The following is a 15,873-nucleotide window of genomic DNA, read 5'->3' on the forward strand; positions in this document are numbered from 1 at the left end:
ATAATACAGCAAATTTAAATGAATTGTTTACTGTATTATTTTCGTGGCACTTACCGATTGTTTCTAGCCACGAAACTCGGTCACGCTCTCATCGCCAATCAGCTGTTTCTTATCGTGACACCACATCATCTTGTTTTCTTTGGCTTATTTTAGCACTTTATACGGGGAAAATCGGTATTTCGTGGCGCTGAGGGCGCAGCCACTCTGCTGAAAACACAAGAAATTTGTTTTAAACAAAACAAAATGAGTCAATATAGCCACGTTAAGTATACACAATCGCCGACGCCGTCGGTGGTTTCCGGCTACTCGAGTGCCTCGCGGCTCCATTCGCCACTCCCGCCACCCGCCAACCACCGGAGGGACTGCCTCTCGGCGACCACGAAGAGCTACAAATACCTGCGACGTCTGCTCAAGTTCAATCAAATGGACTTCGAGTTTGCCCTGTGGCAGATGCTCTACCTCTTTGTGGCGCCCCAGAAGGTGTACCGGAACTTCAACTACCGGAAACAGACCAAGTCACAGTTCGCCCGCGATGATCCGGCCTTTCTGGTGCTCCTGGTCGTCTGCCTATGTGGTGAGTTCTAACGCCCAAGCATCCACACTCCCGAAGGGAGGAGGGAGATCCCATTTTTATCTGTTGTCATCTTGTACCATATCTACAGTTTGGCACTCATAACTTCTCTTCTGCTTATATCTAGTTAAAAGCTAAAAGTTAACCAATTTCATCAGTGCCCAATAAGATTACTATTGTACTCCAGCCTTATATAGAAACAATCAAGGAAAGGCCGACTAGTAATGTATTTATCTTTTAACAGTCACCTCCCTGGGCTTTGCGTATGTGCTGGGACTGTCCTTCTGGCAGAGCATCTCGTTCATCTTCTACGTGGTATTCGTGGACTGTATTTTCGTGGGCATCATAATAGCCTCGTTCTTCTGGGCGGTGACGAATCGGTATCTGCGCACAAATAGCCTGGAGCCGGATATCGAGTGGGGCTATGCCTTCGATGTCCATCTAAATGCCTTCTTTCCGCCACTGATGCTGCTGCACTTCATCCAGCTGTTCTTCTACAACTGGCTGATCAGCCAAACGTGGTTCATCTCGCGATTTCTGGGCAACACCTTCTGGTTGATGGGCATGGGCTACTATGTGTACATCACATTTCTGGGATACAATTGTAAGTTATTAAATTGTAATCAATTTCTCGAAATAATAAGTTTTGCTCCTGCAGGCATTCCCCATCTGAAAAACACCCGCATCATTCTCATCGCCCTGCCCATCATCTTTCTGCTGTTTCTGGTCGTCACAATTATTGGTTGGAACGCAACGATATCCTTTGTCAATTTCTACAAGTATCGCGTATATTAGTAATGCAATGTGCGTTGTAAATTATTCTGCGTTTAGTTGCTGAGCCATTATACTACAATTATGACTAATAAACTAATTAATTTAGCGTTATCCAAAACCATATAATTGCTATCTCAGTAATTTTTCGAACATAAGCCATTTTTATAAAGTAGAATAGTGGAAAACTATAAAATAACATTTTCTCGATATTTTTATTCTATAAAATGGACAACAAATGCAATTACGCCAGCTGCTTTGGCTTAATGAAAGTGCGCTTGCGCTTGTTGCGTTTTCGCTGCAGCTCCAGGGCGTGCAGTTCCGTGTGCACTTCGGCGAAGATCTCCGTCTGCTCCTCCTCGGGAATCGAGCTGCGGTAGTCCTTCATCATGTCGTACTTCTCCCATGGTTTCTGTACCTTGGCCGAAGACAGGCGATGCTTGTCTTTTAGATACTCATCGATGTTGGCCACACCACGCAGATTCTGTCGTTCCCAGCGCTCCAGCCATGGACGCGGACGGAGCATCACCTTAATGTCGTTCACCGGCACCGGAGCACCCTCCTCGAGCGGTTCCGCCTCCATGTTCTCATCAAAAGTACTGTACTCCGGAAGAGCGTCCCTCAGGTAGAAGAGACTGTCATCCAATCGCTTCTCCAGCCGCAACACCTCAATCTTCAGGATTGTAGGATCGTACAGCTCGTATACCACCTCCATGCCCTGATGATCGATCACGTTGCGTAGGATGAAACGGGCGCGCAGTCCACAGCGATCCCTATTAATACAGATGCCCACAAATCGACTGGTTTTGCCAGCGGCATGGGGATCCGAACTGGTCACCGCAAGCACAGATCCAACGTAGAACTCGGGCAGATCGATCTGTTTGCGACGATCCAGCATGTCCAGTCGCTCCAGCTTCTCGCGGACGAGGTTGCGCCACTCCACCTTCGGATCGGGCAGGAATTCTGGGTAAACAAACCGATAATTTGCCGGAATGATTGGCTTCCGGTTCACTGGCGGAGTCGGCGTGGTTGGCGGAGCCGCTTTTTTCTGTTCCTCCTTATTTTCAATTACATGTTCCGCAGTTTTGGTGGAGAAGGTCACTGAAAATACGTTTCCTGAATGTGTTGCACAATATAAAAAGTCTCTCCTTACCAATCCGCTTGTAGGCACACTGCTGCGTCAATCTATTCAGCATAACTCTTGTGCTTAAGTTCATTTTGAATAGTTTTTGGGATCCGCTGAAACAAAATGATGTTTAGATAATCATGCCGCACTATAATCAGCTGGCAGCACCGATAGCAATAGCAGAGTTATCGATAGCCTTTTCTAATTGGAAGGGAACTGCCAACTTGTCAGTTTTAAGCTCATTTATTTATTAACAAAATATAACAATTTGTATATTAAAAAATATTGCAGTATTGCAGTAAATTTAAACAAATTATAATTTATAATTTTTTATTTTTGGGTATTGGTATCTATGCCAAATCAACAGCAAGCACATAGCAAAAAGCAAAATCAAAGTAAACCCCAAACAAAAGCAAAGCAACCCAAAAGCAAATCCTACGCAACCAATGGCAAAGAAATCGTCCAGCCATTTAAATGACATGTTTAACATGAATTTTAGAAAAATAAGTAATATACTTCGGCTTAACTATAGTTTTATTAAAGATATTTTATTTCCATGATGAAAGGTTCAAATCAATGAAGTAATTAACAATCTTAGAGGGAATGGTTGGGGTAGTATTGGTAGTAAGTTGTAACTGGGGAATTTCCTGTAGGCGGTAAATGAATGTAGCCAGATGACGACTGTTTGAGTCTGGTACCCTAATCCTTGAGGATCTCGTTAACGGCGTTGACGACATGACGGGCGGAGATGCCGAACATATCAATGAGGACCGACGGAGGACCCGAACGTGGCACGGTGGGCACGTACAAGTGCTTGACCACAAAGTTGCGCTCGCCAGCCAGGGCACTCAGCACAGCTTCACCCAGACCTCCTTGCCTATAAAAAAGACAAATAAATTCCGAGTTAGGAAAGGAGTGACATAGAAAGACTGCAAAGAACACTTACTGGTAGTGATCCTCCACGACGACCACGCGTCCTCCGCACTGCTTGCCGTGCTCGATGATCAGCTCGGCGTCCAAGGGCTTCACGGTGAAGGGATCGATCACACGGACGGTGATGCAGTTCTTCTCCAGCTGATCGGCGGCAGCCAGGCACTCGTACAAAGTGATTCCAGCTCCGATCAGGAGCACCTCGTCGGAGCTCTTTTGGCGCACCACCTTGCCGCGGCCAATGGTGAAGGGTTCCTCGTTGTCGTAGATCACGCAGGTGTTGGGACGGGACGTACGGATGAAGCAGACACCCTTGGTGTTGGCGGCCAGTTCGACGGCACGCTCCGTGCTCACCGCATCGGAGGGATAGAAGATGGTGCTGCCCGGAATGGTGCGGAACATGGCAATGTCCTCCAGACCCATCTGCGAGGGACCATCCTCACCGATGCTGCAGCCGCAGTGGGAGCCGACAAAGTTAACGTTTGTCTGCGAGATGGCGCCCATACGAATCTGATCGAAGGCACGGGTGAAGAAGGTGGCAAAGGTGGACACAAAGGCCACAGTGCGGCGACGGCAGGCGGCTCCAACGGCCACTCCCACAAGATTCTGCTCAGCGATGAAGCACTCAATGTAGCGCTGCGGGTCGAGGTTCTTCAGCTTGTCGGAGAAAGTTGAGTTCTTGGTGTCTCCGTCCAGGGCAACCACACGCTGGTTGTTCTGGCCAATCTTGGCCAGAGCTGTTCCATAGGCCAAACGGGTGGCAATGGAATCACCCAGCTTGTAGGATGGTGGCGAGCTCAACTTAATGTTGTTGATGTCCACTTCGGGAGCAGCTCCAGTCTTGGGCACCGGCTTGGGGGCCAGCTTGACGTTCTTGTTGACAATCAGTCCCTCCAGATGCTTCACCACTTCGGCGGCCTTGTCGCCCAGTGGCTTGCCGTGCCAGTTGTCCAAATCCTCGATGTTGGGGAAGTCCCTGCCCTTGAACGTCTTTGCAATGATGGCGGTGGGCTTGTTCTTGGTGATTGCAGCACAATGGAAAGCCTTGCTCAACTCCTCAACATCGTGACCATCGACAACGACGGCGTTGAAGCCGAAGGCCTCCAGACGATCCCGGTAAACATCCAGCTTATGCTGCAGGGAGGTGGCCTCCGACTGGCCCAAGCGGTTCACATCGAAGATCACGCACAGGTTGTCCAGTTTGTAGTGGCCGGCAAAGTGCAGCGACTCCCAGATGGAACCCTCAGCGGACTCACCATCACCCACCACAACGTAGGTGCGGTAGTCGGCCTTGTCGAAGTTCTTGCCCACATAGGCCATGCCAGCGCCGACGGCGACACCCTGTCCCAGGGATCCAGTGCCCACATCGATGAAGTTCAGACGAGGCGTCGGGTGACCCTCGAGGTCGCTGTCGATCTTGCGCAGGTTGTTCAGATCCGCGATGGGGAAGAGACCAGCCTCAGCCCATGCGGCATACAGAATGGGAGCGGCGTGTCCCTTGGACAGGATGAAGCGATCGCTGGAGGGATCGCGCGGGTGCTTCAGGTTCAGGCGCAGCTGCTGGAAGAACAGCACAGACATGATCTCGGCGATCGAGGCACATGATGTGGGATGGCTATAAAGAGGGAAAAGTAGGCAAAATGTTAGATTGTGACAAAGCATTGTGTTTGTATGTAGTTCTAGGTTAAGGTTGAGGTATGTGCCTAATAAATTAGAAGTCGACCTTATCGTGGGTAAGTGAAGGCCGATCAACAAAGGAAAAGTAGATCCAATTATCTATTAAAGCTTTTCTTTAAAGCCCCCCCCCCCCCCCCCCCCTCCCCTTTTCGAATTTCAAATGAAGATTTCTGGAGTATCCAATTGCAATGTATAAATAAGATAAGATCCATTCTCAGAATTCAGTGTTCCCATGCGATCGTGTTCCAAAAAAATCTGCTGTGAAGTGCAGATCTGGCACAACTCCAACCGCAAAAAAACACGCAACCCCAGACAAAAAGGGGGGCTCGCGTACATATGTATATATTTATATGGTGTGATTTGTCTGTTTGTCGCGATGTGAATAGAAATCCATCGCAATTCCTCACCGGTTTCTGGACCTTGAACTTTTCTGATCCCCAAAAAACCTAAACAATAGCCTTAAAAACCAGATTCTTGGCTTACACGATTGTGTTGCATGGCGATCTTTGTGGACGCACGTGCTTCTAGATAGTTCCCAAGTGCGTCCCCGTTTCCTGCAGCCATATCAAGAACTATTGAAGGTGATACGGAGTGTTAGCAGTGACCCGGCGCGCTTATTTTATCAGTTTTCAGTGATTTTCGATTATCATGCGGGGAACACACTTGAGCTGGTCACCTCTAATCGGTCATATCGTGGCCAGTGAGTAACCAAACCCGGCTTATCTCGTCGGCAGAGGTCACATTTAGAGCAAACAGAGCAGGCAAGATCTTATCGTGAACCGTCACGAAAAAAAAACGAAACAGAATGGAAAAACTAATGGAGGCGATAAAAGTGTTTTCCTTATCAGCATACTAACTTTTTTATTTACTGTTGCAGTAATAATTTGATCGCGTCTATTCGAGATATAATTACATAAAAGCCATAAGGTCGTAAATCTCAAGTGTAGGGGATCATTCCATTACTATTCCCATCCCTCTCAATCCAATTCCATTCCCGTCACAAGCTGTGCTTTCCAACACTTGTACATATGTATGTACATACGTATATTGAATGCCGCTGTTTTATATCTAAGTATGTTTGTTTGTACCTCATATATGTGTTTTCGGCGTTTTGAACGCCACGCACAAAACAAAAGCAAAAGAAATTAAAGCCAGTAAGAGAAAAAAGCTAACTTTTCAAGGTTGTCTAAGGTCAAAAATTATTAGCTCACAATTTAAGGTAGGTGAACGCGGCTTATCACTGAGCACGCAAGCAGGACAACAAATTCGCAAATTCACTAAAGCTACTGGAAAACACGTGGCTTGGAAACTGAATCTTAGGAGGGGTCACTAAAGTAACCGGTCTCCCTATATTTCACTTTTCACATACATACATACATAGATGCATAACTATATGCGTAACTGTTTTTGTTTTATTTTCATTTGTAATGTTGCAAAACACATGTATTTAACCCCCTCAAAAACTTTTTCGCACCCACCCTTGAAATGGAGGGGGTCACCTTTGAAGCAACAAGTGCAAGGTGCACAACTTTTAAAATTCGTAGCTACACACACAAATATAAATGTGCACACTTTAATTTGCTTATGGACTTTCAGTAATTCATAAACTTACCCCGATTTGGAGGCCTGGGTGGCGTTGATGGAGTGAATTCGCAGCTTCTGGGCCAGATCTTTCAGATCCTGGACGGTCTTAGCTTCGGGCTTGTGGTACGACATCTTTGAAATGCGAATGTGAATTGGATCCGAACAAATGCGGTTTTTGATATGTTGCACAACAACACTCGAGAGTTTCGGATTCGTTAGCCAAAGGGTGACTCCTCTATGTTTGCAATAGACAGACAAGAGTATCGACGTGGTGGATAAGTAGCTGGAGTCGGAGTTATCAACGGACCACTGCTGCCGGCTTCTGGGAACGAACTGCTCTCGTCGCCGGCACTTTGGTCGCTTTTACGCTGTGGGGGCTCAATCTTGGGAGCGGACTCGCAAAGTATCGGTATCGTCTATCGTCGGCGCTGGAACGAGATGGATATATGTATTAGTATGGCAGCTTTGCTCGCACTCCACCCCCTTATCTGTGTACAGCTGCGGGTGGATAACTAGTTAAGTGTATTGCTGTCTTTCTAACTACATGCACAAGTTTGGCCCAAAATGGAGCCATGAAAAGTTGTGCTTAAATATTTTTTAATTATGATTTAGAATGCTTTAGTATTTAATATAAGTTTACATAAGAATTGTTGGGCCTATTTTTTTGGCGGCGAGTATAAAAGAGCAGCGGTGTTTAAGAGAAGTTCCCTCTCTTTTTGTTACTTTCCGCAACTCGCTCATGAACAAAAGGCGAATTAGCCGCAAATGAATTTAACCTTCGATAGCTCAGTTGGTAGAGCGGTGGACTGTAGTTGGAAAAATATGCAATAGAAATCCATAGGTCGCTGGTTCAAATCCGGCTCGAAGGATCGGAAGACGTAAATATTTTTTTTATTATTTATTTTTTAGTGCAAAATTTAATTTAACTTGATGCATCTAGAGACATTCATAATATTTTTATATATTTTATAGTGCAACATTTAATTTAATACATCTACAGCCATTCATAATATAACTTTGTGCTGATTAAGAAGAAATAAATTGGCGATATACATTCATATGTAGTTTGTGGAAAGCGCCTGGGCTTTTAAGCTTGGAATGTACTGAATAGAGAAAGTTGATCAATTTTGTTTGACCTAAATAAGTAAAAACCAAAAATAAATAACCATTCATGGTGCATTTCGTTTGTGCGCATGCATAAAACGAACATTGGCCAAGTATGAACTCAACCTTCGATAGCTCAGTTGGTAGAGCGGTGGACTGTAGTTGGAAAAACGTGCAAATAGATATCCATAGGTCGCTGGTTCAAATCCGGCTCGAAGGATTTTTTGTAATTTTGTAAAATTTCCAATTAGTTTTAGAATTAATTTTTTAACAGTTTTTAAGGTAAGAAATATCTAAAATAGGATGGTATTAAAAACATGTAGATGCAAAAGACATTTTATAAAAGGACATGTTATTAATTAAATAGATTTTAAATATCAATATTATATAAAATGAATATTAATTTAAAGAATATTAATTTTAAAAACACGTGAAAATGCCCATGTCTTACTTTACACGTACATCAATATATTACTCAATTTTAGCTTGGCAACAATCAAAAGGAAAAGTATTTGAACGACATGTCATAAACAGTCCGTGGCCTCAATTCATTAAATGCTAAAATACGCATTAATTTAACCGATTACCAGCAAAAGTTTATTGAACAGTCGCGGTCAATCGGATACCCGTTGTTTAACCTACACCCCAGCACGCCCCCTTCGATAGCTCAGTTGGTAGAGCGGTGGACTGTAGTTGGAAAACATGCAATAGAAATCCATAGGTCGCTGGTTCAAATCCGGCTCGAAGGATTTTTTGTCAAATTTTTTACATGACATTTTGAATGCATTCTTGAATTCAGGTTAATTAATACATTTCATTTCTACCTACCTTATCCTTAATAGCTTTCTTACCACACCTCCGCTAAGTTCGAGTAAATGTATCCACAAAAAATTTACGAGCGCAATTCGAAAGATTTTCAAATAATTTGGGATATGTATGTTTTGAATTATAGACTTTTGTTGGCCTAAAATCAAAAGCACAACTTGATTTTTATAGTACTGATCAATTTCTCCCCATCGTTAAAAAATCAATAATTTCTTCTACTTGTGTTTTACTATTTCAAATTATACATTTTCATTCAATAATTTAGCGTGTTCTTTTATTCATTTATGCGTACAAGTCGATATTTTTGTCACAAATACAAATAAATATGAAGATCCAAGTGTTTGAACGGCCCTATGAATATCAACTTTTGCTTTTCCGCCTTAAAGAGTCAACCAATGCATAATTTAGTTAGCAAAATAGTTAACGTTAACAATAGTTACTTTCAAATATACATTAGTTGCACTCATTGTTCGACCGTCTTAGTGTCAACCTTTAGGTGCAACCTTTTCTACGTTAAATACGAATTTATAAAAATAGGCAATATATTTGTATTCATACACTTATGGTTGCTAATCGGTAATTAGGTCTAAACAACATTATGTCTTTGTGCACACTTTTCGTCCAAGTACAGTGAAAGCTGCTGCGGGTGCACGGTCTGTTCGAGTTGGCAGCACATTGATCAGCTCAGCTTATTCGTAACTTTTATTTATACTAATGTACAAGCGGGTTCCAAATAAATTACAAAATAATTGCATCAACTAAATAAAACAAATGTACAAAAATGAGTTAAATCGACGCTAGCAAAATAAATTACAATCGGACAAATTAAATATCACTAGCTAAAAAGCGTTTAAAGAGTGTACAAAAAACGTTAATAAATTATAATACAAAATTGATGAGTGGTCGTTGATTAGCTTAGACTCAGTCCAGGGCAATGCCCTGTATCCAGGCGCTCAGATCACTGCCGTCCGACTCCATGATGATTTCGTCCGGCTCATCGCTCGCCAGCAAATGCTGCGCTGCCGTCCGTCCGCTCAAATAGGCGCCGTGTACGGTAGAGTAGAAACTGGAATGGGTGTGCTCTCCGGCAAAGACTATGGCGGGCTGGGGAAATATATTAAAATAAGTAAAAGTGCAGGAGAATCAAGCTTGTAGAACCGACCTTCATGGCCTGAGGCGTGGCATAGAGGGGCTGGGCGAGGTTCTCGATGTCCTCCTGAGTTGCGCCCACCGGTATTGAGGTGTATGCCCCACCGGTGAAGTCTTGCGACTTCCAACTGGTGCTACAAACAGATCTTTTGTTAATATACAACATTCTGAACCAAATAATGTTTATTGGCCTTACCAAACACATCGCTTTGGCTTGGGCACGTAAGGATCCTGCAGAAAGTTCCTAAGTATTTCCGTACACTTTTCCGCCACTGCCTCATGGTCGAGCTTCTCCATGTACTCCGCCTCCAGGCCGGAAACCCAGCCCAAGAGCAGCGTGTCCGTCACCTTGGCAAACGAATATATCTTTTTGAACCAATTCTTGCTGAGATACGCTTCGCTGGCCAGCTCCTCCTCGGAGCTGTTCATATCCCGCTTATCGTCGTCCCATAAAAGCATAATCTCTGATATATCGGCACTGAGGAACGGCCGTTCGTACTCCAAGAAGATCTTGTCCACGGTGCCGAACATGAGATTCTCGATGGACTCCTGCTTGTACTGCGGCAGCACAGGATCGAAGAGAGTGCGATGGGTGTTTTTCAGTACGCCTAGCGGTATGGTGCATATCACATGGGCTGCATGGAACACTCGACCGTCCTCGCAATCTATGCGCACGTTGCCTGCAGGATAATCACAATTGCTGCTGGTGTTGGACTCCACGGAGGCGCCACGAACTTCCCCCGTCGGCACTTCCGTCACCGTTCGTTCAGAATCGTCCGAGTGCTCGTCCTCCGAGTTCTCGTCGACTGTCTCCAGTCCAGTGAAGGTCTTTTTCCGCTTCCAGTGGATTTTCTTCACCGGGCATTTGGTCAGGATGGACTGCTTGGGTATCTGAGCACCCAGCGGTCGCAGAATAGAGCTATAACCAGTTGGCAACACTATATTGCCTCCTTGTAGCTCGGTGTAGCTGCCTAAAATTAATTATATGATATTGTATATACTTTTGCGTTTATTTTTAACTTAGCCTTACCAAGTTCGAGGAGATCCACCTCGTCCATGTTGTTGCAGCCGGTAATGCAGGTCTCTCGCTTGAGCAGGCAGTTAAAAATCGATTGCTTGAGGCGTTTTTCCTTTGGATCCTGCACCCCGCTCAGATAGATTTCGATCTCATAGTTAATGTGCTCTCCCACGCTGTGTATATCCGGCGGCGGGCTGTACTGGCACAGGAAATACTCATCGCACCGCCTCAGAAAGCAGACGTACGCCTCGTAGATCTCCTGAAGTATGTTAAAGGGCACCTGGTGGCCGTCCTCCGTGGTGGCCACCACCTTGTGCGGTTTCGGTACGTTAACCACGCTGACTAGACCATGTTGCACGGCCAGTTCGAAGATGGGATTGCCCAGGACGCCGTGTATCCAGTTAGCGCCAAGTTCAATCTGCAAAGTAGAAGTGTTTAAATAGGTACATCTAAGATAAGTAGGCAAAGCTTAACATTTAACTTTCTAGTAATAAAAAGATAAGAACTGACCTATATTAGATTATTTTGGGGCGTAATTAGTGCATGTGAAGTGAAACACAATGTGGAAAACCGGAAAAATAATACATTTTTCGGTCCCACAGCTAAGACTACGTGATCGTTAGCCCGCAAACCCGTGAGTTTTTCAGGGCATTGCACTAGATACGTCATCATTGGCTTAATTCGAAAAACCCCTATCTAATCTGCCAAACGTTGCCGAAGAAAGTTGTATAACAAATTCCTTGATAAAGTGCCGCCAATCCGGTCAAAACTATGCTAACGAACGGAATGAAAATCGTAAGTAATCTTCACGACAGATGCAATTACATTAATTACCCCCATGTAAGCATATGTAACAAATGAAGCTAACAATAGGCAAATAGGGAACAGGAACATGTTTAAAAATAGCTTTAATGAAAAACGTGAACAGCTGACCGACTGCGCAGTGCTTGGAAAAATCTATAATCAACTGGGGCGAAGAATGTGTTACAACATGCTCGTGGTTTTTCCGAGTTGCAAGTGTTTTCCCTTTAATGCCATATGGTCGTCTATGGTGGCTTGTTTTGGTTCTTGGACTTGAGGGGGTTATATAACAAATGGTACCTTCTGATTATTGCTGAGCGGTATGGACACAATGCGTCCGCCCACCCGGCCCCGTGCCTCCAGAATAAGGAAATCGTCACAGCCGTTTTGCAAAAGGTGATTTGCAGCCGATAGGCCAGCCATTCCGGCTCCAATGATCACGATCTTAACGTTGGTATTATTCCCTGAAGTATGCGGCTGATCCCCGGCTCCAGCGGACCCAATATTGGCCATACCCTCCTCCGTGGGCGAGGGAGCGGGTGTTACGGGCTTCTCCTTGTCGCCCATTGCTACACTTTGGCTTCTATGTACATAAGCGACTTAATTGCGGATACCCGGTGTTTATTTGTTATTGTTCTAGTCTCTTTCACGCCTCATTTCACTTTTTCTGCAGGTTTTTTCGCTTGGCGAGTCGCGCGACTGTTTTGACGTTTATTTGACAGCAGGTTTATGGGTTGGGGGCGGTAGCAGCGAACAGCTGTTCGGTTGGGTTGTAAATATCCTTTTTTTTACGGTATACATTGTGTCCTAATAGTTTTACTTTTGTGTATGGGAGTTTGATAAACGCTTCTTTGAGAAAAACGTATTTTAATTGAAAGTAATATGGAAAAGTTGTACGACAGCTGCTGGTCGCAGTGTTGCCAGACTTGAAGCTTATAAATGTAAACAAGCCAGCTGTCATTTTACAGCACTAAATGTATCGATACATCAATATCTGTGATATTATGAAACTTTTGATTTCAATATATGTTGGAATAGCAATATAAAGATGTTCATTTTATTAAACACCCATCAAATATAATAAAACTTTAGTAGCTTGCACATCCAGGGCGTATAAACATTTAAAATTAAATCAACACTTTAGAAGTTTTTGAAGATTTTAATTGTGTTCAAGTTTATTCAAATTAATTTAAATAAAACAAAGAAGTAATCATTCTTGGTTGATAATCCACTTGTTATCGACCACCTGCCAGCACTAACAGAGCTGCCAGACAGTTCCAACGACCTATGTACACAAATTACTCGTCGCGCTGATAAAAACACAATTTTTGTAAATAATTGCATACGATGTGCAAGGCAATAACTTAATCGCGATTTCAAAGCGAGCTATGTGATTAACGAACGCTTTGGACAACGAAAAAGCCCACAAGATGGCCGACGCCTACTGCCTGACGAACTTTATTGATTTTTCGCTGTCGCTGTCGCTGCCGCTGAAACACCACAATCGCATCAAGGTGAGAGCAAGTCACTCCAATTGAATCTCATCCGCAATTTGATAGCATACCATTCACTAATGCCCGCCCTTCCTCCCTTCAGTACACCTGCTTCGACATCTCCGACAGCTATATCATTTTCGGTGCCTCGTCCGGATCGCTGTATCTGTTCAATCGGAACGGCAAGTTCCTGCTCTTGATACCAAACAAGCATGGAGCGATCACCAGCCTCAGCATATCGGCAAATAGCAAATATGTGGCTTTTGCGACGCAACGTTCGCTCATCTGTGTGTATGCCGTGAATTTGTCCGCGCAGGCCACGCCGCAGGTGATCTTTACGCACCTGGACCAGTCGGTGCAGGTGACCTGCATCCACTGGACGCAGGACGAGAAGCAGTTCTACTATGGCGACTCTCGCGGACAGGTCAGCCTCGTGCTGCTCTCCTCGTTCATCGGACACAGTCTGCTGTTCAACATGACAGTGCATCCGCTGCTCTACCTGGACTCTCCGATCGTCCAAATCGACGATTTTGAGTACCTGCTGCTGGTGTCCAACTGCACCAAGTGCATTCTGTGCAACACAGAATACGAGGATTACAAACAAGTGCGTTTGTGCGCTAGTGGCTAAGCCAATCTTATCGCATCCAATTGATCAACTTTTACCTTATATCATATTTTTCAGATTGGTAACCGTCCGCGGGATGGAGCTTTTGGCGCCTGCTTCTTTGTCTCTCCGCAGGAGTCTTTGCAGCCATCTCGTATTTACTGCGCCCGACCAGGCAGTCGCGTGTGGGAGGTGGACTTCGAGGGCGAGGTGATACAGACGCACCAGTTCAAGACGGCCCTAGCCACCGCGCCGGCAAGGATTCAGCGACCTGGAAGCGGCACAGACGAACTAGACGCCAATGCCGAGTTGCTGGACTATCAGCCGCAGAATCTGCAGTTCGCCAAGGTCCAAAGGTTGAACGAGGACTTCCTGCTGGCCTTTACAGAGCTGGGACTATATGTGTTTGATATTCGACGATCAGCGGTGGTGCTGTGGTCCAATCAGTTCGAGAGGATCGCCGACTGCCGCTCCTCGGGATCGGAGATCTTTGTGTTTACGCAGTCTGGCGCACTTTATAGTGTCCAGCTGCAAACGTTGCAATCCCACGCAGTTTCTCTGATACAACAATCCAAATTGCTGCCTTGCGCGAATTTACTACGCCAGCATGTCCGATATTTTGCGGACAAGGCTCGCGAGGACTACGAGCTGAAGCAGCTCAATCCGCTGAAACAACTCCTCATCGAGCGGCAGGAGTACGAGCTGTTGAACGATATATCCGTAATATTTGATGCCATAACTCAGTGCACAGGCAGTGCTTTGGATACGCACAGCTCGGGAGGCAGTTCAGCCACCACTGAACGCAGTTTGAGCGGAGGCAGTTCATCGAAAGCTCCGCCGAAGGGAGTGTACGTGCTGGAAAACGCATTCTGCGACAACTTGAAGCAGCCTCTCAAAACGGGACACTTCAAGGATGCGCTGCTGACGGTAACTGGTAAATTCGGCAAGAACATCATAAAATACAAGTTCAATATTTTCGCCGAGGAACAGCAGCAGTTGGTCAGGGAACTAATTCCAGCCAGCGAGCGTTCTCTACCCTTTAAGGACATCAAGGCACGCTACGAGTCGGGAAGCGAGGATCAGGAGGAGGAAATTGTTAGGCGCTGCAAGAAACCGGCTCCCCAGGTTCCCCACATCAGTCCCGAGGAGAAAACCCTGTACAACCTCTACCTGATCGCCAAGAGCGCCAAGTTTAGCCGGACGCAGTGCGTCGATCGTTATCGCGCTGTCTTCGACGAGTATGCAGCTGGCGAGCTGGTGAATCTGCTCGAGAAACTAGCCCAGGTGATGGTGGAGCATGGGGATACGCTTGATCAAGCGCAACGCAATTGCTACGAGATGTATTTCGATTACCTGGATCCGGAGATGATCTGGGAAGTGGACGATGCTACGCGGGATCACATAGCTGCCGGATTTGTGCTGCTAAATGCTCCGGAAAATGCGGAGATTGTCAAGTGTGAGCATTGCTCGTTCCCCCTTCGCTTCGATACCTCCTGCCAGTATCATGAGCTTGGAGCAGTGCTCCTGCGATACTTCTGGTCCCGTGGCGAGCAACTGAAGTGCTTCGATGTTGTTCAATCGGTGCCGGCACTGTTAGACGTCTTAGCTAAATTCTACTTAGCCGAACAGAATCTCACCAAGGTGGTGGCCATCGTCCTCAACTACGGACTCCCCGAACTTCTGGCTGACGTGGGCAAACAACTGAGCGTTGGCGCATGGGGCCGCTGCTTCGAACAGTTCGTGGAACTGCAACGCGGCGGACGTCTGGTGTGCGCCAACTGCGAGTGCATCTCTGGCGTGGAACAAGAACAGTTGGGACGCCACTTCTTCTACAACTGGAACTGTTTCCTCAACATCGCTCTGGATCACATGTCCGCCGGGGACACGCTGGCGCTGATCTTCAAGTGGAGCTCATACATTCCAAACGACGCTATCGACCGGGAGTTCTATTCCCGCTGCCTGCTCAAGGGCTAAACGATCTGGAAAATATTATTTATACATATATACTATACCTTATAGCCATATTTATTGTTCCACTAACTAATATCAAGCTAAGGCCAATACCAAAAGCATTTATTCTATATAAACATGTACATCCACAATATGTATATTCTGAAGACGAAAGTGCATGAATATATTCCAGAGTTTGAAACTTCAAATTTTAGTTTTCTTTTGCAGACTTGGAGGGAATTTGAGTATGGAATTGTCCTATTTAACGGC

The 15,873-nt window shown here is 45.4% G+C and overlaps 5 protein-coding genes and 3 non-coding genes across 9 annotated transcripts; 5 read left to right on the plus strand and 3 right to left on the minus strand.

Annotated features, from left to right (window-relative positions):
• The first annotated feature begins 148 nt into the window (after positions 1-148).
• LOC6607228 (protein unc-50 homolog) lies at positions 149-1,468 on the plus strand. The gene is made up of 3 exons (XM_002031976.2): positions 149-574; positions 816-1,175; positions 1,230-1,468. The coding sequence occupies exons 1-3, from the start codon at positions 244-246 to the stop codon at positions 1,364-1,366; spliced, it is 828 nt and encodes a 275-aa protein (XP_002032012.1). The 5' UTR covers positions 149-243; the 3' UTR covers positions 1,367-1,468.
• A 70-nt stretch (positions 1,469-1,538) lies between these two features.
• Positions 1,539-2,637, minus strand: LOC6607229 (39S ribosomal protein L19, mitochondrial). The gene is made up of 2 exons (XM_002031977.2): positions 2,496-2,637; positions 1,539-2,443 (listed from the first exon to the last, which is right to left on the minus strand). The coding sequence occupies exons 1-2, from the start codon at positions 2,557-2,559 to the stop codon at positions 1,587-1,589; spliced, it is 921 nt and encodes a 306-aa protein (XP_002032013.2). The 5' UTR covers positions 2,560-2,637; the 3' UTR covers positions 1,539-1,586.
• A 347-nt stretch (positions 2,638-2,984) lies between these two features.
• Positions 2,985-8,740, minus strand: LOC6607230 (transketolase-like protein 2). Of its 2 annotated transcripts, none has more exons than XM_032722024.1 (4): positions 8,615-8,740; positions 6,688-7,087; positions 3,415-5,013; positions 2,985-3,345 (listed from the first exon to the last, which is right to left on the minus strand). In XM_032722024.1, exons 2-4 carry the CDS (start codon positions 6,789-6,791, stop codon positions 3,168-3,170), a joined length of 1,881 nt encoding a protein of 626 aa, XP_032577915.1. In that variant the 5' UTR covers positions 6,792-7,087; positions 8,615-8,740; the 3' UTR covers positions 2,985-3,167. The 2 variants fall into 2 exon arrangements, with proteins under 2 accessions (XP_032577915.1, XP_032577914.1); XM_032722023.1 differs by having other exon boundaries at positions 8,592-8,681.
• Positions 7,435-7,528, plus strand: Trnay-gua. The gene is made up of 2 exons: positions 7,435-7,471; positions 7,493-7,528. It is a non-coding gene; the product is annotated as a tRNA-Tyr (tRNA).
• Trnay-gua lies at positions 7,889-7,983 on the plus strand. Its single transcript has 2 exons — positions 7,889-7,925; positions 7,948-7,983. It is a non-coding gene; the product is annotated as a tRNA-Tyr (tRNA).
• Trnay-gua lies at positions 8,420-8,512 on the plus strand. The gene is made up of 2 exons: positions 8,420-8,456; positions 8,477-8,512. It is a non-coding gene; the product is annotated as a tRNA-Tyr (tRNA).
• A 101-nt stretch (positions 8,741-8,841) lies between the features above and the next one.
• Positions 8,842-12,470, minus strand: LOC6607234 (peroxisomal N(1)-acetyl-spermine/spermidine oxidase). Its single transcript, XM_002031979.2, has 5 exons — positions 11,857-12,470; positions 10,768-11,173; positions 9,934-10,708; positions 9,751-9,871; positions 8,842-9,692 (listed from the first exon to the last, which is right to left on the minus strand). The coding sequence occupies exons 1-5, from the start codon at positions 12,121-12,123 to the stop codon at positions 9,510-9,512; spliced, it is 1,752 nt and encodes a 583-aa protein (XP_002032015.1). The 5' UTR covers positions 12,124-12,470; the 3' UTR covers positions 8,842-9,509.
• A 347-nt stretch (positions 12,471-12,817) lies between these two features.
• On the plus strand, positions 12,818-15,812 carry LOC6607235 (Hermansky-Pudlak syndrome 5 protein homolog). Its single transcript, XM_002031980.2, has 3 exons — positions 12,818-13,070; positions 13,153-13,653; positions 13,732-15,812. Exons 1-3 carry the CDS (start codon positions 12,987-12,989, stop codon positions 15,625-15,627), a joined length of 2,481 nt encoding a protein of 826 aa, XP_002032016.1. The 5' UTR covers positions 12,818-12,986; the 3' UTR covers positions 15,628-15,812.
• Positions 15,813-15,873: the final 61 nt, after the last annotated feature.

The sequence above is a fragment of the Drosophila sechellia genome, chromosome 3R (genome assembly GCF_004382195.2).
Source record: "Drosophila sechellia strain sech25 chromosome 3R, ASM438219v1, whole genome shotgun sequence".
Lineage (NCBI taxonomy): Eukaryota > Metazoa > Arthropoda > Insecta > Diptera > Drosophilidae > Drosophila > Drosophila sechellia.